General features: G+C 49.9%; 7 protein-coding genes across 7 annotated transcripts; 5 read left to right on the forward strand and 2 right to left on the reverse strand.

Annotated features, from left to right (window-relative positions):
• Window positions 1-194: 194 nt before the first annotated feature.
• FTJAE_4509 (uncharacterized protein) lies at window positions 195-2,422 on the forward strand (the record flags this gene model as incomplete). Its single annotated transcript, XM_037350921.1, has 2 exons — window positions 195-2,262; window positions 2,316-2,422. 2 exons carry the CDS (start codon window positions 195-197, stop codon window positions 2,420-2,422), a joined length of 2,175 nt encoding a protein of 724 aa, XP_037208474.1.
• A 526-nt stretch (window positions 2,423-2,948) lies between these two features.
• Window positions 2,949-6,188, reverse strand: FTJAE_4510 (SEC5; the record flags this gene model as incomplete). Its single annotated transcript, XM_037350923.1, has 3 exons — window positions 2,949-3,659; window positions 3,716-5,757; window positions 5,864-6,188. 3 exons carry the CDS (start codon window positions 6,186-6,188, stop codon window positions 2,949-2,951), a joined length of 3,078 nt encoding a protein of 1,025 aa, XP_037208475.1.
• A 920-nt stretch (window positions 6,189-7,108) lies between these two features.
• Window positions 7,109-8,656, forward strand: FTJAE_4511 (isocitrate dehydrogenase (NAD); the record flags this gene model as incomplete). Its single annotated transcript, XM_037350924.1, has 5 exons — window positions 7,109-7,189; window positions 7,283-7,345; window positions 7,499-7,585; window positions 7,666-7,788; window positions 7,865-8,656. 5 exons carry the CDS (start codon window positions 7,109-7,111, stop codon window positions 8,654-8,656), a joined length of 1,146 nt encoding a protein of 381 aa, XP_037208476.1.
• An 875-nt stretch (window positions 8,657-9,531) lies between these two features.
• On the reverse strand, window positions 9,532-12,681 carry FTJAE_4512 (uncharacterized protein; the record flags this gene model as incomplete). The annotated part of the gene is made up of 4 exons (XM_037350925.1): window positions 9,532-9,978; window positions 10,028-12,116; window positions 12,182-12,522; window positions 12,580-12,681. The coding sequence occupies 4 exons, from the start codon at window positions 12,679-12,681 to the stop codon at window positions 9,532-9,534; spliced, it is 2,979 nt and encodes a 992-aa protein (XP_037208477.1).
• Window positions 12,682-15,358: 2,677 nt separating this feature from the next.
• On the forward strand, window positions 15,359-17,383 carry FTJAE_4513 (disulfide-isomerase precursor; the record flags this gene model as incomplete). Its single annotated transcript, XM_037350926.1, has 1 exon — window positions 15,359-17,383. One exon carries the CDS (start codon window positions 15,359-15,361, stop codon window positions 17,381-17,383), a length of 2,025 nt encoding a protein of 674 aa, XP_037208478.1.
• A 2,508-nt stretch (window positions 17,384-19,891) lies between these two features.
• On the forward strand, window positions 19,892-22,374 carry FTJAE_4514 (potassium uptake; the record flags this gene model as incomplete). Its single annotated transcript, XM_037350927.1, has 3 exons — window positions 19,892-20,056; window positions 20,168-21,313; window positions 21,376-22,374. The coding sequence occupies 3 exons, from the start codon at window positions 19,892-19,894 to the stop codon at window positions 22,372-22,374; spliced, it is 2,310 nt and encodes a 769-aa protein (XP_037208479.1).
• An 822-nt stretch (window positions 22,375-23,196) lies between these two features.
• On the forward strand, window positions 23,197-24,676 carry FTJAE_4515 (UDP-n-acetylglucosamine-dolichyl-phosphate n-acetylglucosaminephosphotransferase; the record flags this gene model as incomplete). The annotated part of the gene is made up of 2 exons (XM_037350928.1): window positions 23,197-23,622; window positions 23,696-24,676. 2 exons carry the CDS (start codon window positions 23,197-23,199, stop codon window positions 24,674-24,676), a joined length of 1,407 nt encoding a protein of 468 aa, XP_037208480.1.
• Between the last annotated feature and the right edge of the window lie 605 nt (window positions 24,677-25,281).

Below are 25,281 nucleotides of genomic sequence, written 5' to 3' on the forward strand. Positions count from 1 at the left end.
TGTCGGTCTGTCAAGGCAGAATCGTAGCAACGGCACAATTCTATCATCAAATCCCAGCCCTACGTTATCAATCCTGCAGCCATTCTGAAGCCTCTTGGACTTACGGCACTGGCCTCTGGTGGAAACGGCGTATCAGACGTCTGGACGGTTGAGGTTGCGGGCGACGCGCTTGCAACGACTCCCCAGAGCGCGCAATGGGCCGCAAGCCCAATCCCCTCATTCTCGAGTACTTCGTCCGTGGACCCAAGCTCAACGACAACAGTAACCGATATCCGCATACGTGCAAACAATGCGGTGAGAATTTCCCAAAGGGAAGGATCGATAGCTTGACAACGCACATCACCAAGAAATGTCCCGCCATCTCCGAGTCAGATCGTATGCGAGCATGCCTCGAACTTCATGGTATCACCAATGCACGAGCATCTGTCGATCGACCACCTCCTGAAGCGCAGCCGAACGGACAGCCAGTCGATGTCCCGAACCTCCCTCAAGGGTGGAGCGCCCTCGAGACACTCGCCGAAGCCTCACGACAGGTTGATTTAAACGAGAACAATCGTGCTCAGAGCGTACAGGCAGGCGTGGTTGACCCCGCCGACCCCACCAACGCTCAGCATGTTCCAGATCGCTTCGAGCTTCATGAGCAGTTCACTCTAGATAACCCTCCTGTGAGCTACGAGAGCCGGTCACAGCAGGGTAACAGAGGTAATGGCCCCTTAGAGCCTGACTTGCAAGGCGCGCTTCTCACAACAAATGTGTTAGGTGCGATTCAGCAACCACTCCCAGGAACCGAGTTATCACCCGAGGAACGACTTCAAGCATTGCTTCCTAATAGCGTTGCTTCCCCAGACGTCTCGAACATATCGGTCGCTGTTGCTGCTACAGCCAGGCTAAACCCGTCGCTTCTTGACCCCCAGCTCGTTCACGAGACTAGTACCTCGACTACACCGCCGTCTATGGACATTCCGACTCCGATAGAAGCCTCTCCCAGTGCTGTAACAGCTCCCGACAGTGGAATTTCGCAACCATGGGGCGAAATGACATACTTGGCGACTGCCTCTCCTGTTCCTTTACTTCACGAACATCCACCGACACCTATCCAGATGAGCAGGGGTGGTGTTCGGATGGACACAAGCGATGGTCAACTTAATGGGAGGCCTCGACACGCGCGATCCCGCTTTACTGCTGCGCGGCGAAAGGAGGTGCAGGAAGTTCGGAAAATAGGTGCATGCATTAGATGCAGAATCCTTCGAAAGAATTGCGGCAAAGGAACGCCATGTGACACGTGTAGGAAGGTTCTCGCACCAAGGGTGTGGAGGACTGGTTGTGTGCGAACGAGGCTCCAGGAGCAGCTCGATTTGTACTCGGCGGGTGTCCAGGTTGTCCTGTCCCAAAATCGTATCAACCTCTTGAAGAACCAGCTGAATATGACCCATGATGGTACCATGATAGAGGTTTCGCACTTTCCTGAAACTGGCAAGGTCATACTCCTCGAAGCTCTAGTTGCACTGCTAGAGCCTAGCGAGTCGCTAGCAGAATCCAGAGGCAGCAAGGATTCATTCTTCCAGGTTATTATGATCGATCAGGACAAGGAAGATGTTCCTGGCAAGGTTGAGGCCTATATGCGCGATGTCTTTCAGCTTTTTATCGATCGAGAGCCCTCCAAGTTCATGCGTGTCACTCTGAGTCTTGCTCTTCAGCAATTGCAAGAGTCAGAGGATGATCTACTTCGAAAGTCCTTGGAGCTATGGGGTTTGGTGGAGAGCATCGATCGCGAGAGGCAGTGGAACGTTATTGAGAGACCAGCCGATAAGAATGAAGATCCCAGGCGCATCCAAGAAGCCAAAAGCGAGAACGATGCTGACATCTACACGACCCTTTGCATGCAACTGAATGCGGCAGCTGAGAGAAAGGCCAACAACACTTCAAAGGCACTGCTCAGCGGAATGCATCGCGTACTTCAGGACAGCAAGGTCAAGGTGAACTTCAAGATGTATCTGACGGCTATCATCTTCCTCAACTGTCTTGAGAAATCGACTTGGGCTTTCAAGGCTTGGGAGCAAGATCATCTACGCCCTGGGTGGCCCCTAGAACGAGACCCGAGTGTCTTCACACAGCAGGGCGGTAATTTAGCAGGGCTGCTGAAGATGCTTCTGGCGATCCGCAAAGCCCTGCCACAAACACTTCGCAGTGAGACGGGCAAGTTGGTCACCTCGGAACAAGACCCTGTCGTAGGAACTTACTTCCAAAGCATCGATTTGGACTGTGAGTACCATCCATTCTAATCCCACTGTAATAACCGGCTAACACTGTAACAGATGACACAATACTTGCCCGCCAAGATGGCTCTCCCTTCTCCCCAGCAGACTCTCGGTCTCTCGAGATGATTCTCTGCTCTCACCTTCTCATTACGAACACTCCTTGAACGATTCTTCACAGGCCGATGCTTATGACACTTGCAAACGTTGCGAACGGAGTATATTGACATAAATCCCGCACGGGGAAGACGTTTTTGATTTGAACCGTTTAATGGCTAATGACTGGACGGAAAAGAATATGAATTTTGATACCACACGATATATACTACACCTATGTATGGCTAGGCACGGTGCCTTTGGCCCAACGTTATGAGAGGGAGCAGGAAAAGTCAACAAAAACCAATTAGAATCAGGGGTAGTGGCTCAGCTACGGCGTTCACGGTATAGAAAAAAAACAAGAAACAATATACCTCGGGGTTCTTTGATGATATTTTCAGCGATAGGACGGGTTTGCAAAAGTGAAGAAACTTGACCATGGTTCACTTCGCTTATGCTCCAGTACTACGTATTCTTAAATACACAGACCTCTTCACCGAGCGCACTCTAAACCGTCGAGTCCATGGCCGTCGTGTAACTATCATCCTCCAGCTCTTGGTTGCTTGATATGCTGGAAATATGCGGATCCTGAGCCTTCTAGGCTGAGATACCAGAGAGTCCGCTATTATTCCTGCTTGGGCCGTGGCCTAGCCTCTTTGGCTTCTTGAAGCAAGCAAATTCATTTTTGCTCGCTTCTCTCAGACGTTTGAGAACGTTGCGCATTTCGGACAGTTCACCTTGGAGACGTGCGCGGGCCTCGTTGTCCGTACGTGCATCAAGCTCTTGATAGATCTGGCTCTGAAGCTCCGAAGCACGCTCCGAAGTGTAGTGGCTGAGGGTCTGGGCAACGAATTCTACGTCGAGGGTTGCTTGCATGAGTGCCTCTAGAGTATATCGCGGCCGACGTCGGAAGGCTTCTAGGAGCTGGGTGGACGTCTGTTCGAGGAGGAATGACAAGACTTCGACTGTAAGAGCCGGCGCAGTAGTAGAAACCTGAGAGTGGACAAGTACGAGAGTAAGAAGCGCCTCGTAGACATATGGTTTAGCTGCCTGGGTACGCTGCCCTTGGCCAGGAGCCCAGTCAGGGGCTGAGATGCCAGATTGAATGACATCGCGAAGCCTTTCGATTGACTGTTTCGTGTAGGACTGGAAAAGACGTTCGTGAATCTGTCCAAGAACCTCACGGATCTTTTTGGACTCATCAGTCAACTTGACAGAGAAGGCGTTCTCAAATTGCAAGTTGAGACTTGGCACTACTTGTGACCGCAATGATGACAAGTTACTCAGGGTCATGAGCATGCGAATGTTCTAAATAAAATTGTCAGTACAGTGAATTCGTTCCAAGTGCGTGGTAGAAGGCCTACCCTATCCCCTGAGTCCAATGCCCCTTTGCCCGCCATGCTCGGCGCCGCAGCCAATGCAAGCGATCTCTCGCTATCGATTAACCAATCGTCCTCCGTCTTCTTCAAAGAGCGCTCGGCGTTTTCGACCATGCCACTCAATGCCTTGTACAGAGTGGTAACATACTGGCTGCGGACCATCATGAGAAGTTTGGTCGGAGGTGGCAAGACAATATCTCCCGAGCCTGACCTGGACATGGCGTCGGGGATGTAGAGTATTTTCTGCATGCCTGATAGGACTGCTCCTTCGAAGGCAGCGAAGCTAGCTGGCATTCGTGTCACGTCTCCCATCTCAACCGAGCGCTGCCAGTCCTCAACATACTTAATATTCTCGGCATCTCTGTTCCAGGCTGCGCACAAAGCTGTCACGCATCGCTCTCGGGAACCCCCAACAAGACTCCTAAGGCGATCAATCACCTGGCCTTCTCCGGACTCTATTGGCTCAATACACGCTAGGTCACCAGCTCCAGCGCCAACTAAAGTCAGCATCTTCGACAGGTAGTGAACACCGCTGATGGAATTAGACCACGGAGGCCAGAATGCCAACTTTTCCCAGACTTCACCCCTCTTGGGCGACGGAGGAGGCATGTTGTTTGGATCGAAATTAAAGCGAGGATCTCTTGGAGACGACAATGCGGCGGATCCGGGCGTCGTCGGGGCTGGCGTATTGGGGATTGGTGAGAATAGCAGTGATACATCTTCGGGAGGCATATCCACGAAGAATGAATAAGTGTGTTCTCGGAGCAAGTCCACTAGTTCCACAGCTCCTTTTCGTAGCTCGTCAACGCTCTGCGGTGAGAGTTCATGGTGATGCCGAGACTCGCCGCGATATCCAACGGGGAGGGCGGCTTGAGCAGACCCATTGATGAACCCCTGCACTGTCTGCCAGAACTCTATCACCTCACCCAGAATACCTTCACTTGACAGGAGACTGTTGAGGAACGATAACATCTTCTCCCAGAGCTCAATTACTTCAGGCGAGTCGAATGTCAAAGGTTTATCCTCAATCACCGGCCTTCCTAGGGATCGAAGATGCGCAGCGATGATATTGGGGTTCGGTTTATCGTTACTGGCCAGCCGGCGGCGAAGCACCTCGATCTCAACTTTTGAGCGGTCTGCTGTCGATTGAATTTTGCCCTTCAAATGGTCGTATCGACTCAAGAGCCACACCCAGATGGGATTGTCATCGGCGCCAAGTTCAAGAAGCAGTCCGATGAGTTCCATATGTTGGTCTTGAATACGGCCAGTTGTGCCATCCGTCCTGGATGCGGTGTGAAGAGTGACCAGCCTCTTCCAGATGTCGCGTTTGAAGGCGCGTATCTGCTGGTCAACATCGTACCACATGCGTCCCGCTATCAACAACTGGTAAAGTTGGGGCTCTGTTGGTGTCTCGTCCCCTATTTCCTCTGTCAATCGTCGAGCTTCGTCTGCAATCTTCCTTGCCCTGCTGAACTCGTCGACTAAAGATTCATAGTCCTTGCGTTTGATGCTGTCTGCTATCGACGTGCTCAGCTCAACGTAGTCCTTGAATCTTGTGAGATGATTTGAAACGGTTTTGAGGTTTTCCTCCTTCTCTCTTCCTCCTAAAGCAGGTCCCCATACGTCCTCAGCCTTTGCAGAAACTTCCAGTAGAGGGCCCTTTATTCCCAGCACGCCGTACTCGCTCTCTTTTGTCAGTGCATTCTTTTTACGCGTGTCAATATTAGGAGATGTCAGGGGATTGTTAATTCCTAACCCAGCACCGCCCGCCACACTATTGCGATAACTGCGACGCTGGGCTGCATTGGAGTGCGCATTATTGGCGTCAGGTGGTTCCATTCCGCGGTATTTCATCTCCTTATAGACATTATCTATTGTTGCTTTGGCTTTGACGAATCTTTCGAAGTTGGTCTCGACGAGGACCTTGAGGGACGCTGACTTTTGATCGATGGATTGTGATAGAACATCGAGACCAGTAAGGAGACTCCGAGTGTCGGCAGTAGCATGCATCTGGGAGAGGAAGAGAGCTGGCGAGAATGTTGTTGAGGAGAGTAGGAATCGATTGCCTGGTTTAGCCACACGTCGTCAATCTATCATATCCGTGAATCGTACAGTCATGGCACGGGAGCATACGTAGTCGGTGGTCATCTTGGAGGGGCAGACCAAGATGCTTCAGTGTTCTGACGACGCTATCGGTAGTCCCTAGCGGATCCGGCTCGTCTTTTTGAACAATGTTTCCAACGCCTCCTTGGTCGTCTTCTCTGGGAATGTTGCTCCTTCGTTGGCTCACGGCTCTCTCGAGCGCCTGATAACGGGACTGTCTTCTTTTTATAGCAGCATTTTTCTCGCCTTCATCATCATCGTCCAAGTCTTCCAGGTCCTTCTCAGCTGGCCATTCTGTAGGATACAGAGTAGGAATCTGGTAAAAATCGAGGATCGTACGCTCGGTATCGGCCATGGTGATTCTGATGATGATCTTGAGTTAGAACTTAGGGGTGCAGTCGCATACTCGATAAGGGTCAGACAGGGTTGCGCCGGGTCGGCGCAGTTATCTTTGCGAACTATTCTGTAGTCTGGGGGAGATGATTTAATAGCGAATGTCACACGCGCAATGTTGCACGGGTCTATTATATCACAGATGATGTTGCTGTGAATAGGTGCTTGGAGATCTAGTGTTATGGTGAGCTAGAAGCGTACCTACATAGACGGGGCCCAAGGTGTATGTGGCTGGGCAATGCCCAGGCTGTGGGGTTCAAGTGTGGCAGTCCAGCTGTGGCGTCACTTATTGCTGTGACGTGCATTTCTGTGGTTTCCCTGTGAAACATCAGGTGAGCTACGGGTGCCCACCGGCCCCTCGTTGCTCGGAGAAGGCTTCTGGATTGTGAACGCTCCCGTGGAAGGACGGGAAGAAAAGAAGAAAAAAATATCAACCTGTACCTAGCAATAGAGCGGAAGTCCGCGCGGGATACGAGGCTGTAGCCGAAAGGGAACCTTGAAACCACTGTAAAAGACGCGAAAAAGTGGAGGGTCAGTGGAGCTAGGCGCCGCAAATGCCTTGGCCTACCGTTGTTTTCAGTGGCTAGTGGCCCTGCTCAGACTATCAACCTGTGGCTATACTGCCATGAAAGCAGCATTGGCCATTCGGATTTGGTCTGGTTTGGGGTGTGTGTGGTTGTGGTAGGTTGTGGTTGTGGTTGGGTTTGGGCGAGGTTGTTTTCTTCCATTGACCTGGGTTAATCTTTCCTCTTTTCTATTTCTTGATCTTTCTTGTCACGCTCTTCCCATTATACCCTCACCCTCTCTTCCAACCCTCGCCTTACATTGCCTCTTCTTTCTCCAGCTCTGTCTAGCTAGTCTCTCTGCTCGCTCCTCTTCATAATGCTGGCCATTCGAGCTCTCCGAACTCCCGCCTCCAGGCAAGCCCTGCGCGCTGCTACCCCCCGCGCCGCTATCTTCTACGTATGAGATCACCACCAAAACTACCCCAAATTTATCCAAACATTGGATGCAATTTGGGCACAACATGGGCATTCGCTTACACCCTCTCTACAGAACCGATGCTACTCGACCTCTGGCGAACGAGTCGCCAAGTACAACGGTACCAAAGATGCCAATGTACGTTTTGCGCTCCCTCATAAAACACCTTTTGGATGATCCTAGCGCTCGGCTGGGCCGAGCAAGGTGCCGAGATAAAATAACTCAGTCTCGCTCAACACAATGCTTGGCTTCAGTCAATTGAGGAGATGTTTTTGCTGACTTGTCGCGCAGGGCAACTTCCTGGTCAGCTTGATCGAGGGTGACGGTATTGGCCCCGAGATTTCTCAGTCCGTCAAGGACATCTTCGCCGCCGCAAAGGTTCGTCATGACAACTCGCCCACCCGCATAAGTCGCACCAAACAAAAACAGTTCAGTTATGCTAACACGGTCTCTTCAAGACCCCCATTGCTTGGGAGCCTGTCGACGTTACCCCCATTATCAAGGACGGCAAGACTGCCATCCCCGATGCTGCCATTGAGAACATTCAGAAGAACAAGATCGCCCTCAAGGGTCCCCTCGCTGTACGTCACCATGACCGCAAATTTGTCACGGTCTGCGTCTCTCTCATGACCAAATGGCTAACATCTCTCTCTCAAGACCCCCGTTGGCAAGGGACATGTCTCTCTGAACCTTACTCTCCGACGAACGTTCAACCTCTTCGCTAATTTGCGACCCTGCCGATCCGTCGCTGGCTACGAGACCCCTTATGATAATGTCGACACCGTCCTGATCCGAGAGAACACTGAGGGTGAATACTCTGGTATTGAGCATGTTGTCGTCGATGGCGTCGTTCAGAGCATCAAGCTTATCACCCGTGAGGCTTCCGAGCGTGTCCTGCGATTCGCCTTCCAGCACGCTGAGTCCATTGGCCGCAAGAAGGTCCGCGTTGTCCACAAGGCTACCATCATGAAGCTCTCAGATGGTCTCTTCCTTAAGGTTGCCCAGGAGGTTGCCAAGGACTTCCCCGGTATTGAATTCGACGCTGAGCTCCTCGACAACAGCTGCCTCAAGATGGTCACTGACCCCACTCCTTACAACGACAAGGTCCTTGTCATGCCTAACCTCTACGGTGACATTCTGTCCGACATGTGTGCCGGTCTCATCGGCGGCCTCGGTCTTACCCCCTCCGGAAACATTGGTGACGAGTGCTCCATCTTCGAGGCTGTCCACGGTTCCGCTCCCGATATTGCTGGCAAGAACCTTGCCAACCCTACTGCCCTCCTCCTCAGTTCCATCATGATGCTGCGACACATGGGGCTCACAGAGCACGCTTCCCGCATTGAAACCGCTATCTTCGATACTCTTGCCGAAGGCAAGGCTCTCACTGGTGATCTCGGCGGCAAGGCCAAGACCAACGAATACGCCGCTGCCATCATCTCCAGGCTGTAAATATACATCCTTTAGTTTAGATACCTGCCTCCTCACCCGAGGGTTTATACGCGATTTTCTTTTTTTTAAGGGCAGTGTACTTGTTGAGTGTACCAGACCTAGAATCAGGCACGGCGAAATGATTAAGTTACGGAGTTGCTCTTGATGATGCGGACCAACAAAAATAGTGTATGAGATGAGAACCAGTGCAAGATAATGCCTGAGCTATGCAATACAACATTGGTAACAATATAGTCAAATTCAAAATTTGTCACTCTTATATTGCTCTCATGACAATGCTTACGTCTAGTCCAAGGTAAAAATCTCTTTATGTATCACTATCATTTTACATGGTGCTGCTCATTCATCACGAGTTTCATACCCTTCTGAGTATGGAATCGTGACCAAATGTTTGCATCAAAGAAGCTTTGGCTACCCTATAGCTCACCAACCCAGTTTCGGCTTTGTTGGAGATATTATACCATTGTGCCGAATCCCTTTTGAACTATTCCTTGCACCCTGCTCTATACAAGTCTGAAGGGTGGCATTTGTATCCTATAGGATTTTTGAGTATTTTCCTTACATGTGAACAAGACTATTTGTACTGGGAAGATTCATGAAGACAAGCGGCCAATGACATTCATCCAGCTAGATCAAGGTTCAGCGTTGCTCTAGTCACCACTAAGAAGCTGTAGATGCCTGATGTAAAGTGCAAAAATAAGTGACGCTCTTTAAGTTACATGCAGGTCCAGATTCACCGACCCCATTTATCCATCATCATCTTTATCCCATCCAGTTTACCCTGATCCAAAAACCCAAAGCGCCGTCTTGCTATCACACCCTGGGTAGCATTTGTCACCAAAAGCAACTCCACAGTTGGGAGGTTTCTCTAAACCTCATAGTCGACCAGATCGAATTTCCTTATCAAAAATTTTGACGCCCCAAACCTCATAGAACTGCAGGACTCCGACAGTCTTGAGTCGAAGCCTCTTTCCACAATTCGAGGCATCATCATCGTCCTCACTTTCGCTATCGGAACCCCAGGATGGTAGCACAGGCAGATTGCTGCTGTTGTGATGTGGATGAACCGTAGCCTTTTCTTTGCCCTTGCCTCTTCTCTTCTCCCCTTCTTCAATTGCGTCCGTAGGGCGAATGACCCTGTCGAGACGATCGTCCTCCATAGCGATCCACTCCAGCTTCAGCTCGGGATGGTGAGAGAGATTATCCACGATGAAGTTCAGAATCTCCCGCATGACCCATATACACGTGTCGTTATTCCTGAATCGAAGGATGTTTATAGCACGCAGGTTGACTAGTCCAGCGAAATACTGCATGAAGGCGTGCTAATATTGGTGTCAGTGACTGATCGGACTTCTGATAATACCAACTTACCACTGCATGGATATTCATGCTAAGAGCCAGCTCCTCGAGCTGCACACCACGGTTACAAATAAGTATCATTGCCTTCTGATTTGCATCCCAGGTGCTGCTGTTTGATTCGTCCTTGATCATGAGTCTCTTGAGTGAGTGCATGTGCTTCTTTAGGACGAGCCGACGGATCTGGTCGATCGTGACGGTAGTTCGTGGTGCGAAACTCTCGGGCTTATATTTAGCGCTTCGCTCCAATAAGAACAAGTCGTGTAATTCTTCAAGCTGGGACATGCAGTTGAGGAATGCAGTCGAAACATTGTCGGTAAAGACACTCCTTAAGGCCAATGGAGAGACTTTGTTCTCTTTGGAGAGCAATGTCCAGATTGGGCCCTGATTACCAACATTAAGTAGGGTCAGGTTCTTAATGCACTTCAGGTCAATAGCTCTAGATAGAACGGATGCCTTTACAGGTATGAGATGTATGCTCAGTGTTTCTAGTGCAATGCCACGAGTGTCTCGCAGGTATTCGTCGATCGAGCGTCGTGACTTTTCGCCATCGTTGTTTTGAACTTTTCCGAAGACTTGATCCTCGATATGTTTGATCTCGAGATGAGTCGTTTTGATCGCGCCTCTGATATGTTCAGCTTCATGGCTTAGTTCTCTTAGTTGTGTTACGGAGTCCTTGAACTGTTCCAACTCAGCAGCAGTACCCTGCACACGAATCGCCTTGATCTTCTGGATGAAAGCATCGTTCTCGTCCTGCAATTGCTGTAGATTTGACAGTAGGGACTCATAATTCACCCGCTGTGTATCCAAGTTTGTGTGTGCTTTATTCAGCCCTGGTGTCGTTGATGGGTCTGAGTTAGCATCCAGTGTATTCGAGGGTAAGCCGGAAGGACCAGCAACTGCTTCTGGAGTTTCTGATTCTTTGACTGCTACTTCCTTCTGCCCAATGTCCTTGGTCTGTTGTTCGTCCGAATCCACCTCCAACTCATCTATGGTATCCAGATGCTCAATTTCGATATCGTCCGGTGATGTATCATTGTTTGGGTCGTTATTCTTAGACAATGGGGTCAAATTTGATTCCGCTATCGTTGGCTTCGATCCACCACTCTCATCACTCTGTGGCTCCTCATCGTTCTTAGGTGCCGCTGAGGTGCTACCGGACGGTTCGTTGTTTGACTGAGAAGGGAGCTCACATGAATCCACATATTTTCTTGCTGCCTTTTCAATCACGTCCAAAATATCCTGCTGGGCTGTCGAGAAGTCACGAGTGCCATTTATATGTGACATGAGTCTTGTTGAAACACTGCGGATAGATGACACAAATTCTTCACGAGGATCTTCTGAACTGTCGTTAGTGTCGACTTCTTGACCATCCTCTTGACTGGTTGCCGCCTCGCGAGGACTCTGGATAAGCGCAGGCTTCTTGGTAATAAAGGGTTCGACATCAAATATTCTTCCCAATATGCCCTCTTGAAGTTTACGCTCTTCCTGGGAGCGAAATGTCTTCGCAGGGCCACTAGCGTCGAAGCTGGTGTTCTGGGAAACGGGAACCACTTGAAACTCATCATCGACATCAGAATCGTCTGGGTCCGAGTCAGGTGGCGGTCGTCTAGCTTGTAGGCCCAGACTATCAGAAAGAGAAAGTTGCAGTTCGGTAAGTGTGGCGGAAGAATTTCGAACGCAAGTCTTGAGCTCCGTCACCAATTCAAGATTGTCGATATCGAGAACGGAAAGACTTTTCAGTTTTTTAAAACCCGAGAGCGTTGGGGGCTCCTGTGTCACGGAGTCTCGCTTACTTCCCTTTGCTTTGGAGGATTGCTTGGACGGTGGCAACAGAGGAGGTGGTGAGGTGATGACTGGCAGAGATGTCATGCCACCGGCCAGTGGGGCTGAAAACACCCCTGGGGGAGGCCCAGGCGGAGGAGGGGGAATATCTGGCCAGTGAGCTGAGGCCGGAGGTAGAGCGTCGATGCTAAGAGGAAGAGGAGGTGGTGTGGTGTAGTAAGTATCCCCGGCTTGGAGGCGAATGTGGAATTTTGTCAAAGTTTTGATCTTGTGAAGCTCACGAAAGACCGGCCTGCTCAACTCAACGCGAATATTCCACCTGGCCAGAAAATTAGCGATCAAGGACTTTCCAAGAAACCAGATATAGAAGGCTGTGGAACACACCTAAAAGATTCAAGTGACTTGGCTTTCTTAAGAGTCAGATAGAGTAAAGTATTAAGGAACTTGCCACAACTGGCACTATACAGATACGGCTTGTATGCATGCTCAGCCTTCACACCAGTGCTCACTGTATCCATAGATAGTTCTCTCAGGTGCTTCGCGTAGTTGTATTCGCTCGTAGTGAAGGTGTCAAGGCCACCCGCGAGACCATCGATTGGGGATTCGAACCTCACATCGTCGTCGTCAGGAAAGAGGATGTTGAAGCTACGATAGAGCTGCGCAGATGCCAACTCATGAAAGTGCCGAGATACAAGAGCGCAACATATCAACTCAGACTGGGAGCACTGTGGGGTCGTCAGCAATGTCGCACGAGGTACAGCATTGTGAATCTAGTCACGAACATGCGACAGGATGTCCTGCTGGGTTTCAGCTGGGAGATCGAGAAAGGTGAGTCTGCGCTTGGGCGGGGTGGCAGCCTCATTGCCGGTGGCCTCCGCAGCCATGATGATCGAGCGGGGGCAGCGTGGCAACTAGGCTGACTCAACGGCGAGGAGAGAACAATGAAGCAGATGAATAGATCGAGGAGTAGAAGGAGAAGGTCCTCCCTCAGTGGAACGACCTTTGTCTCAACAGACGATGCGACGGATGGATGGATAGTTCGCGATGCGACTGGGGTAATGCGATGCGATGCGCTGGGCATGCAGATGCGCCGTTGTAGGATGTGCTCGAATGGATAGCGTCGATCAGCAGGAGCTAAAGAGGAGGCTATAAACTGGGGCCTAAGAGATGAGAGAGATGCCAAAGCGACGATTGGGATAGGGAGACGTGTACGAAGATAGAAACATTCGGTTGAGTAGGGAATGGAACAAAAAACGAGGCAAGGATGAGGAGAAGCAAATCCAAGCAAGTCCCAGTCAAATCAGTCGCGAGCCGCTTTGGGGTCGTAGTCGCAAGTCTCAAGTTCTGGGTAACGTTAGCTGAAGTTGAATTGTTGGTCGTTGGTTGGCTGTGAATGGCGACTAGTGCGGGGCGGATCAACGATGACCAGCTAGGATCTTCTGACCCAGTGCGCATTGCTCAGTGGAGCAGCTTACCGTGGGTAGTACGGTATAGCAGCTCTTGCTAATTGCCAGCACCTCAAGATTGGCTTTTCTGCGCTGAATCGATGGCCTGGCGGATAGATAGACTGCCTTCCTACCTAGATTTGAGTAGGTTGTATATATTGTTTCTCCTAGCAGTGCACGTGTTTCAGTTAGCTGTTGGAGTTTGGTGACATCTGAACCTTTTTAACGTCTAAAGTGCCTGTATGCTTAATTTGTCTTTACCAGTCAAATGGTGTTGTGTAACAGCGCATGTTAACGGCACCGACGGTTTTATACAGAATCACGAAACTAGGTAGAGAATCCTGTTTTAAATACCTAGCTATGGGTTCTTTCCTACCTATCTATAGTAAATTGAGTTTACCAGAGATAATGGCTTTCAGACACTTCATCTGGACACCTACATATATCTTATGCCAGTTGTCACTGCTATAGAGATACTAACTCTATATGAGTCACAAACAGAGACAGCTAACTTTGCTACTGACGTTAAAGAGCCCAAATATGGACTTACACAAACTCTTCACTGACTTCATCCTACACACGTGGCAACATTAGACTTGCTATGCATTTTTCCCAGCAACTTGATTGAGAAAGCCAACAGCCGTAGAGCACGAAGTATGACTCCTACTAAGTTTTGATCCTTAAAGTTGATACACATCAACTTTATGACAATTCAGTTCTGGCAAATAATTTAGAGTATTTTGCTATAGGATATCTATCTACCTCAGCAATTTCTTTTTATCTCTATGTAGTAGGTAATTGCGGTAAAGGCACACTAACCAAGACGACACATAATTGAAGCCGGGGTTGGAAGTGAATATGACTTCCAAGGTTTATTTCAAGTGATGCTATGCCCTTCAACTATGAGACCCCTGCTTGTCAGTCTATCAGCCTCAAGTTATCACGGCCACATGAAACACTACATCTCCCTAATCCGCATCCTGGTTTCTTGGGCGCAATTAATGACTAACGTTGCCTTAGATCTCCCGTCCGTCCAGACATCCACTAGTCCTTGGGTAGCGTATCTACGTTGTCGGGAAAACGCCCCCACCGTTAGCCTAGCATCCCTAGTCTAGTGTCTCGTTTTATGTTTTGAAATCTTCTGTTTCTCTCCATACTAGTTATAAGATGGGATTTTATAAAACCAAAGGTCCTAAGCAAGAAAACACCTATTTGCTAGATATTGCCAACATATGTAGCCAGGCTGAGTCCCTTCCATTCTATTTTGAAGCACGGTGTTCTGATCACTGTAATCATTCTCTGCATGGATTACTTCTAAATAAGGCTGACTATGCGAGCCAACGACGTGGTCGTTGAGCGCTGATATTGTACCCTACTAATGTAATTGTAATAACCACATTGTGTGCACTGACTGGTCTCATATGGAAGAAAATTCATTGATCTTTGACTTTGATTACGTGGCAGAGCAAGAAAAAAGGGGAAATATCTCAATTACTTACGATCATCACAAGTATCTGGGTCTAGGCACATAATTGCCGAGAGCCAAGTCATCAAATGGTTGGAGGGCAGACTGTTGTGTGGAACGACGAGTACAACAGCCAGTTATTAAATAATTTAACGCTCGTGTATGCTCGTATATTTTACGGTCAGTGCAATCACGACCAACAGCTCTCCAAGTCTGATGCAAAGCGAACGTTGGCTCTAAGAGCATCATGAAACTGTAGTTGGTGGACCTGGTGCTCTATCACTCTTCCCCGCCCTCTAAACTGCGGCCCTCAGGTTCCACCTGCAGGGCTGTGTGGCTATGCTCGATCCCTCTGGACCCCTTGAATCAGCGCTTCGGTCAACCCAGGCACCCATCAGTCACTCGTTCCATCGTCTGTCGTATTTCTTCCATCCTCATCCTCATGCTCACTCTGACTGTCGTTCTTATTGACATCTTCCACGTCTGTCGTTACTATCTTTGCTATATACACCATCTGAGTCTTTAGAATTACATTCCCAGCCCAAGAGATCATATCATCGTGCCTTTCAACACTGCCTTGATCCTCCCGTGTCAGTAAATATTTGTGAATACGAAAACTTTGAAACTTTGCTTTCGACTTAGAGGATCAAAATGGCCGACACAGAGGAGCCCCAGTTCAACACTCTAGCTGAGCGCATTGCTGCTCTCAACAAACAAAAGAGTTTCACAGGTGCCCCAAGCCAAAGTCCCGGACCAGTTCGCAAACGACCGCCGCCTCCCCCCCCTCCTGGCCGCCCAGCCATTGAGACTCGAAGCCAGACTGTACCAGTTGTTTCGACCACGTCAACACTATCGCAAAGTAATCCAGCGATTCCTCCTCTCCCTGCGCGAAAAGCATCGACACCACAATTAACTGCGCAGAATGGTCAACATGATATCCAACAACGAGCCCCGCCTCCGCTCCCAAGTCGGACCCTAACTATGCAGTCCGCTCCGTCTTTACCACCAAGGCGACCGTCAACGCAGTCTAGTCTAACAGTGCGGCGGAACTCTGGCTCGTCAGAAAGATCGCAGAACTCGGCGATATCTTCGTTATCTACGGGCAGGCCTCCATCATCAGTGACAAGTGTCAACTCTGATGGAGCTGGCTATAAGTTGCCACCTGCTTATGATCCCACAAGTCTCCCCAAACTTCCTCCATCAAGAAGAGAAAAGGAGGCAGCCGTCAGGGAGGCAGGGAAACCCAACCGTGCTCCACCGTCACCGCAGCCTCCACGGGCCATTGAGCCTGCACCTCCAGCTCGACCTAGTCTGCCACCAAGGCTGCCTTCACGCCCAGCAAAACCACAAGCAGACGTTACACCTGAACCGCAAGCGGCGCCGCAACCCAGAAAGTTGCCCCCTAGAACACCGGTGAACTCGAAAGTAAAGACACCCGTGATACTTGGGTTTTCCAACAAGGACAAACCCAAGGACTCCCAGCCAGCACTGCCCACACGGCCCCCGATCCCAGGCCAATCGCAATCGGGAGATGAACCGCCGCCAGTGCCGCTCTCTTCTCGACCCTCAGCCGCCCAGATTGAAGCGTTTGAGACGCGGGCTCTCACTTCATCTGCTCCAGTATACGGATGCCTAATATGCCGGGACTGGAGCGATCCAGATGCTGTAGCTGCGCAGTATCCTCGAGATTCTGTGCCGAGGGATGACCCAGTGGGTTATCTGGCTCAGGTTCTTTGTGGTCCATTCCCCTCATACACTGACAAAGCGCGAGCGATCTTTACTTGGTTCCATCACAACATTAGTTATGATACCGCCGCATTCTTTGGCAATAATGTGAGGTATATGACGGCTGAAGATACAATTTTTACTGGTAGAGCCGTATGCGCAGGTTATGCGGAAACATACAAAGCGATCGCCAACAGAGCTGGCCTAGAGTGTGTGGTCGTCACCGGTCATGGGAAGGGCTTTGGATACACTCCACTCAAGAAGGGTGAGCGTCCACCTAGAGCAGATCCAACAGGACATGCTTGGAACGCAGTGCGAATCGATGGTGGTGACTGGAAGTTACTGGACGCATGCTGGGGTGCCGGACACGTAAGTGGGCAAAATTACGAGCCCAAATTCTCTCCTCTGCAATTCACCAACGCCAATGAGAACTTTGGCCTCAGACATTTCCCGTCCGAATCACGATATCAATTCAGGGCGGACGGCATACCAGTCACGTGGGAAAACTACTATACTGGAGGAATTGATGGCGAGCCCCATGGAATGTGCTCTGCCACAGCTGAAGAGGGCATCGCCGAGTCCAGTATAGAGCCGAAACAGCGGCATATACCTATTGATAGTGGCGAGGTTGTGCGATTCCAATACTCAAAGGTTTGCGAGCACTGGTCAGAAAGGATGTGTGGCGGTAAAGAGCGGCTGGTGCTCCTCTGCCTTCCCAGAGGCGATGGTCAGAAGGAAGAGATGATACCCATGGAAACAAATGGATACTGGTATTGGCTTGACGTTAATGCAAGCGATCTCGGGCCTCGGGGCAAGTCGGTACGGCTGCTTGTTCTCACAAAGTTCGGAGACCGCGAAGATGCAAGGGGAGTCACAGGCAAAGAATTCCTTGCCAAGTTCGGTAGATGCGCAATGGGTTGGTCGTACCTTGTTACATGGGACTTGGTTTGAGGCCTCTCATCTGATAGTCACATACTTGGCATCTCCTGATGGTACTATATTTGCAGGTTGCAGTCTGGAAAGACTTGGCGAATACACGCCTCATCGTAAAATCTCCGCCCGCATCTCCGTACATGAACCAGATACCTGATGAACACTTCCCCAGGAAAATGGTATGGGCCATCTTTTAGTGCAGATGGTGAGTTTATGCACAGGAAATTCGGTGCTTAATAGAAACAGGGGCATATAATCAGTTCCTGAATGCTCTAATCCAAGTTGCTTCCTAGGGTATTTTGATGAATACACTATGAGAGGGTAGCGGAAAGTCGGTACCCATGTTCTCAAGGAGATACGGGTTAGTAGTGAAGATGATGTTTGCTGGGTGGTACCTTATTGTCATTGATCGGGTTCTATAAAGCACCATAGTACTTAGGGATCGACAGGCAACTCCTCCCGTAGAACTTGAGTTCTTACCACGAGGGGTATAGTGGATCTTCAGGATACCTTAGAACCGAACGACGAGAATTAATGCCGAGACGGCTTTTAGATGCATCTTTTTCTTGGAGCTCATCTTGGCAATCCCCATGACGCACACACGGGCTGTGCTCCTGTTGGTGATATCAGAAACGGCCTCGTGTACAGAGTTAAGTTTATCATAGGTGCTTCGGTTTTGCTTTTGGTGGAATTTAGGAATTGGCTTTGTATATCATCTAGTAGGGACGAGAGAACTCATGAGAGCGACAGGTAAGATATCATGAGTAATCGGCTTTTATGGAGTACAAGCTACTAGGTACTTAGGTACTATAGGTACCTACAGTAGGTAAGTTACGGGCAAGATGGTAGAAGAGTGATCAAAGACGGAATACTACCCTAGCAGTCTATCTTAAGTACTAATCCACAAGCATCGAATGTGAAAGACTCTACGGAGTACATATCATAGCATGCTCGTCTACATTGTAATGGCTGTCTAAGTCTTGGCATGATTGCCAATTGACTCTGATAAGCAGTTCAGAATGCCTCTACCTACGAATGAGAAAGCCAGCAACTGGCCACCCAAATACAACTTCATCCGTCCGCCGTCATGCAGGCGCCTCTTTTCTCCGCATCTGTGGGGTTTTGAAGTACCTACCAGTAGCGGCCAGCCTTTGTGGTTACCCAAAGGTCCTACGTACCAGAGCAGGGCATCGAGAATGGCGATCGTGACTTTGAGGTAATCACGAACTCCAATGTTTGATGCAACTGGCCTTGAGAGGAAGGCACTTTTTATACCACACCCACTTATCACGGAGGTCAGTTTCAGACTCGCAGCCATTGGCATCGGTCTCTTGATTGCATGCACATGGTGGTGGTGATGATGGTGGGGATGGCTTCGCAACATGCAAATGCACCGTTACTCCGTACAGCATTGCCCGATACAAGACGGTAGTAGGTATAGAGACTGAGTCTTGGCCTGGCATGAGAGAACTGCAATCACACTATTTAACGTAAGACTTCCAAGACTCCAAAACCTCTCAAGTTTTCACGTGGGGCACTGGCTAAAGCTGATAAACTGACGAGTACTTTTAGCAGGGGTTCTGTTGTGCATGATGCTACACAACAAATACAACCAAAAGCTGACTCGAGTGTCATACGGAAAGACTCGGTAAGCCGATCAACTTGTTCTCGGACGACCGATGAAGGACCCTGTTACGAAAGCATATGCAATAAATAAGCAGCCAAGACTCTTTACAAAGAGCAGAGACACCCAAGCGTCTTGGCGCTTGGTACGAATGCAACGCGCTAGCATCTCCAACAGGTGCTCATGGGCCAGTCTACCAGTTCGACTACCCCCCCGCACTTCCTAACGCTTATTAGGTCCTCCGTAGTCCGTACTCTGTACAAGATCGGAGGATGTCAGGGTGACCTGGATGGATGTCGGCACGTCATTGGACTGACTCAAAGTAACTACCAGGGAATGGCCCCCCCCTTGACAGTTTCTCGAATCTTTTTGAGTCGAGCGTGAGCAGCATTTCGGCGACATCGTGGGTATAGCCGTCTGCAAGTGAGGGGAAAATTGGGTTCTTTGACACACACAGCCTCAAGCCTGCATATGCGTGCATCTCCTCAGCACGCAGATGCAGATAGAACGGACCATCAAACCCTTCTTGAGCTTCGGTGGAGAGGCTCAAGACATGATGGTCTATCCGAGTACGCCTGGGCCTATCAGCACCGCCGACACTTGCCAATGAACGTCTTGGCAGTTGAAAAGATGTTCACCGTCCGTCCACGAGTCTCGAGAATTTGTGGCTGTTGGCAGAGTGGACCAGGAAGCCCAGTTTCGCCTAGCCATGGCGTTCTCATCTAGGATTAGGCTCGCCATTATCCACCACCATCCTATCCGAAACTAGGTAAGGTAGGTAAGGTAGTCAGAACATGGCCGAGTATATAAGCATGAGCCCCAGGTTTTAGTCTCTTTGCCTTTGCCCTTTGGCCCTGGACCCAGCGTCACCAAGTGACCTATCTTGCCGCCTTCAGATCGAAATGATCTCCTACAATGCCCGCAACCAGAGAATAGAAGCCTGGGTCAACGCGGCTGCCGAAGAAAGCGAGGATGCCGCCCCTACAGATCCCGAAGCCCGCGACCTGCATGACCAGGAAAAGGCCCAGCGAATCGAGCACGAGGATTTGTGTCGCGACAAGAAGCAGGTAGGTCCTGGCTCCATGGGAATAAATGTGCGACGTTGTGAATGAAGGTCTGACTTTCTCATTTCGAAAAAGACGTATAAGGGCGCGGTCTTATTATGGCTCGCCTGGCAGACTACTGGTGTTGTGTATGGCGACATTGGCACCAGTCCCCTTTATGTTTTCAGTTCGACTTTTAGCGAACAGCCGTCATGGCACGACCTCGTGGGAGCTCTGTCGATAATCATATGGTCCCTCACCATCATCGTAACACTTAAATATTGTTTCATTGTCCTGTCAGCCGACGACGATGGTCAAGGAGGAACCTTTGCTCTCTACTCCCTCCTTGCTCGATATGCCAATATTGCCCGCGTCGATCCCAATGGCCCAGAAAGAATTGTTGTGCGCCTCGATCGTGAGACGGGCGCCGAACTCGCACCCGCTGGGAGAATGGCCCGGGATTTTCTGGAACGTAGCCGGGTTGCACAGAGCGTCCTCAAGATCGTTGGCGTCCTGGGCGTTTCCATGGTCGTGGCCGATAGCATTCTTACACCAGCCCAGTCCGTCTTGGGCGCCGTCCAAGGGATTCAGGTCATCAGACCTGATCTGGGAAGACCAGCTATCGTGGGGACATCGTGTGCGATCCTCATTGCGCTTTTCTTGCTGCAGTTCATTGGCACGTCCAAAATTGGCACCTCTTTCGCTCCCGTCGTTGTTGTCTGGCTCCTCTACAACTTCTCCATCAGCATATACAATCTTGTCTTGTACGACCATACCGTACTCAAAGCATTCAGTCCACATTATGCTTTCAAATACCTAATACGAAACGATTCTGATGGATGGAAGTCTCTTGGTGGACTGCTTCTCGCCTTCACCGGCGTTGAATCACTCTTTGCAGATCTGGGTGCTTTTGGGCAGCGAGCCATACAGCTTTCATGGTTATTCCTGGCATTCCCATGCTTGTTGATCACATATTGTGGCCAAGCTGCCTATATTTCACAGGATGAAACTGGGCTGGCTTTTACCAACCCATTCTTTCGCACTGTTCCCGAAAGCACACTGTACTTCAGTATCATCATTGCCGCACTCGCTGCTGTTGTTGCCAGCCAGGCCGTGATCACCAGCTCTTTCCAACTGATTTCTCAGTTGATGAGGCTCAGCTACTTTCCTCACATCAAGACTGTTCACACCAGCCGTCGATTCCACGACCAGATCTATATGCCACTAGCAAATTGGTTGCTCATGACCGGTACTGTTGTGGTTACTGCGGTTTATAACAATGTAAGTTACCCAGCCTCATTGTGTCACCTTGGAACGGACTCGTCTGACCTGACTTGAACTAGACAACGAGCTTGGGTCATGCTTATGGCGCATGTGTCATTATCGTTAGCTTTATTACAACGTGCATGGTGTCACTAGTGGCACTCATCATCTGGCGTATCTCGTCAATCGTTGTTCTCATCGGCTTCCTCATCTTCATCCTCCTTGACAGCATTTATCTCAGTGCAGCAATGAACAAGGTGCCCGATGGTGGTTGGTTTGCGCTGGTACTGTCCGCCATCCTTAGCTCATTCGTCATGCTTTGGCGATGGGGAAAAGAACAGCAGTGGGAAGCAGAGCAAAGGGACATGGTGGACCCGGCAGAGTTCCTCATGTCCTCTCGGAGTACCTCGAGGAACAACTCAATAGCAAGGGGAATCCAAGGTGAAGGGTCTCTGCGCTCGACGAGGCTGAGGCTTTCACCTGAGTTTGGAGGCGGACAAGTAATGGTCGCTCCAGGACTCGGAATATTTTTCGACAAAGTGGGCGGGAGTGGTGATCACATCCCCAAAGTATTCTCGCAGTTCGTTCGGAAGTTCCAGACGAGGCCACAGGTGATCGTCTTCTTCCACATGCGCCCACTTTCTCAGCCAACGGTTCCATCTGACCAGCGGTTCGTCATTGCGCGTGTTACAGCAAAAATTCCTTCATGCTATCGTATTGTTCTGCGACATGGTTACATGGATGACGTTCTCACACCGAACTTGGCGCCTACGATTGTCAACGAGCTGATGACTTTTATTACCCGAGGTCCTTTCCCACCTGATGAGAATGACATGCCGCCAGAGTTTCGAGAAGAGCTTGAAGCACTGCGGGCCGCCGAAGAAGCACAAACTGTCTATCTCATGGGCAAGCAGACTATGCGGGTGCAAAGGCCAGAAAAGAGGAGTATCTCCAGCATCCTACGCCGGGTAGCACTTGAAGCATTCTTGTGGATCCGAGAGAATTCACGAACCAAGCTGGCCAATTTGGATATTGACCCTGATAGTCTGGTAGAGGTGGGCTTTGTGAAGGAGATTTAAAAACGACAACAATATTGTACAAGAGATACCCGATACATGCGCAAAAAGAACAAGGGACGACTGGGCACCAAAAGTTAGATGGAATGATTACCTTGCGATTTTTCGGACACAGGCGCTTTGGATTATGGATTCAGCTGGGAGTTTAACTGATGATGGGCTTAGCAGTCAGATGCCTCAGCTCTGCTTTGCTTTGTTTTGTTTTACTATACTGGGTGGGATAGGAACTCTCCGCTTACCTTAGATTTGATCATTTGCTTGTACATGGATGGTTTCAAGGCGGAAGCGATATCGATATACCCTCGAGAGCGAATGAATCAATGATTACTTATTATGTTGCATGTATTCTGGGCTAAAGACGTTGGTGATGGACGAAATTCTATTGACCGACTCATTTCAGAAGCATGAATCTCAACAAGAGCAGTCTCAAACACGGATTGATAGATAGATAATCCCTGGTGTTGATCTTTGTATCAATCTCTTTAATTTATTTTGCACGTGTTTCCGCGTAAGGTAGGTAATTCATATGCCATGCCATGCCACTCCACATTCACCCCGGCCGTGTTCCGCAGTGTAACAACGTGTCACCAAGCTTCACCTTAACAATACCTACCTAGAGACTTTAATAGGTAGCGGAGCGCATTGTGTTGGACAATCCATAGCAGCCGCATTTCTGCTGGCGATTCTCCCCAATATCGTCTTCCATGATGCTCTCTTAACACTCATTACGCATCGCCCAATCAATCATCATCGTCATCGCGCACCTACGTACTACCTAGGTACCTACTTACTACTAATACTACAACGCCAAAAGCCGCGCCCATCATGACTACAACCATGATGACCTCACTCTCTCGCTCTGAAACACTTACCCTTTCGACCGTTTCCGCAGCTGCTTTCGCGGTCCTCGCAAACACCCTCCATGGTGATGGCGAGCCCCTCATGGCGTCTCTGGCCCTGTCGGTTCTCGCCTTTGCGCTCTGCTTCGCCATGATCCGCTGGCTAGGCCCTACCTTTATGCGTGCTGGCTTCCAAGGCCGCGACATGAGCAAGGTGAACCGCGCCGAGATCCCCGAGTGCATGGGTGCTGTGTGCGCTGCGGTCTATCTCCTCAGCGTCATCGTCTTCATCCCATTCCCCTTCTACAAGGACATTGTTGCCGCGACTAGTGGCGGTGGAAACCGCGATGTCGTCGTTGAGCTTCAGCACGTCAACCAGGGCCGTTTTCTACATCGCTTTCCACACAACAAGGTGCGCAGATGTACCTAAACTAAGCATGCATGCACGCATGTCATGTCTGGTGATTTACTGACCTCGTCCCTAGCTTGCGTCATTCCTGGGTGCCATCATCTCCCTTCAAACAATTGCACTTCTCGGTATTGGTGATGATCTCTTCGATATTCGCTGGCGACACAAGTGGTGGATTCCCGGCCTGGCTTCCATCCCTCTTCTTGTCGTTTACTTTGTAGACTTCGACGTCACTTCTATTGTCCTGCCTCTTCAGCTTCAGCCGTATCTCGGCGAGCTCGTTGATCTCGGGTTTCTCTACTATGTTTACATGGCGTGCGTTGCTATGTTCTGCCCTCAGAGCATCAACATGCTGGCAGGCATAAACGGCATTGAAGTCTCGCAATGCATCGTCATTGCTTTTCTCCTCGTCTTCAACGATTGCCTGTACCTCTTTACGCCATACCCTCACCCTGCTACCGACTCGCACTTGTTCTCACTCTACTTCCTCCTCCCCTGGATAGGCGTCTCGTTCGCCTTGCTCCTCCACAACTGGTATCCTGCCAAGGTGTTTGTTGGGGATACCTACTGCTACTTCTCGGGCATGGTTTTTGCTGTTGTCGGTATCCTTGGCCACTTTTCAAAGACTCTCGGACTCCTCCTTGTCCCCCAAATATTCAACTTCCTCTATTCATGCCCCCAGGTCTTTGGTCTGATCCCTTGCCCACGCCACCGACTTCCTCACTTCAATGCCCGGTCTGGCCTCATGGAGCCGTCTGTGACTCCCTGGTCGCCCGAGCGTCAACCCCATCCCTTGGTCGCCCAGGGCCTACACTTGCTCAACAAGCTACGCCTGGTAAAAGTGACAATCGATGAAAAGGGTCAATTTGTCGAGACAAGCAACTTTACCATCCTCAACCTCTGGCTTGTCTGGCGGGGACCGCTCCGCGAAGATCGATTGGCCTTGGAGATTACCATGCTCCAACTTGTTGCTGGTTTCTTTGGACTGTTTGTGAGGCATCGTCTCGCACTGTTGGTCTTTAAGGAAGATAACTGGGGGACTGCTGCGCAATATTAACATAGAAAGAAAAGGGGCTGTGTGTGCCTTTCTCGGAGCCACAACCGTACCGCCTGTCCAGATAGATTATCATTCCACGGGTTGGAAAGTTTATGATTTAGAATAATAACCGCGATACCACGGAATGCGTGTTGCCTACTGTGAATATCACCGTTGTCCTTTGGTTCCATGCCATCAGAGATTGCAGTTCAAAATCTCGTTGAATCTTTCAAGGGGTGTATTTCTCATCGTTCAGGGCAATGCAACATGACTACCGTGAGTACGTGCAAGTAGGATTGACGCCTATAATTACATACAACGACTCCTTCAGCATCTTTCCGTAAGAGATTTACTCCATCCTACTCTTCGCTTAACTTGGTTCATGGCCACCCCTCTTCAGCTGGACATCAATCAAAAAAACATCCCGAACAAGGACCACCTAACATCTCTGCTTTTCCTCCCTTGGGAGGAATCTCATGACCCGTAGGCACCATACCTGGTGCGCCGTTCCCATATTTAGATGCCAGGGTTCGATTGACAGAACCCTTCAATCCCAGCATCCTTAATCCCACAACCTCCCCAAACACCAAATCGAAGGGGTAATCATCTGACGTACCAGCCAGTGT

Source organism: Fusarium tjaetaba (genome assembly GCF_013396195.1).
Source record: "Fusarium tjaetaba strain NRRL 66243 chromosome Unknown NRRL66243_c0000086, whole genome shotgun sequence".
Taxonomy (NCBI): Eukaryota; Fungi; Ascomycota; class Sordariomycetes; order Hypocreales; family Nectriaceae; genus Fusarium; species Fusarium tjaetaba.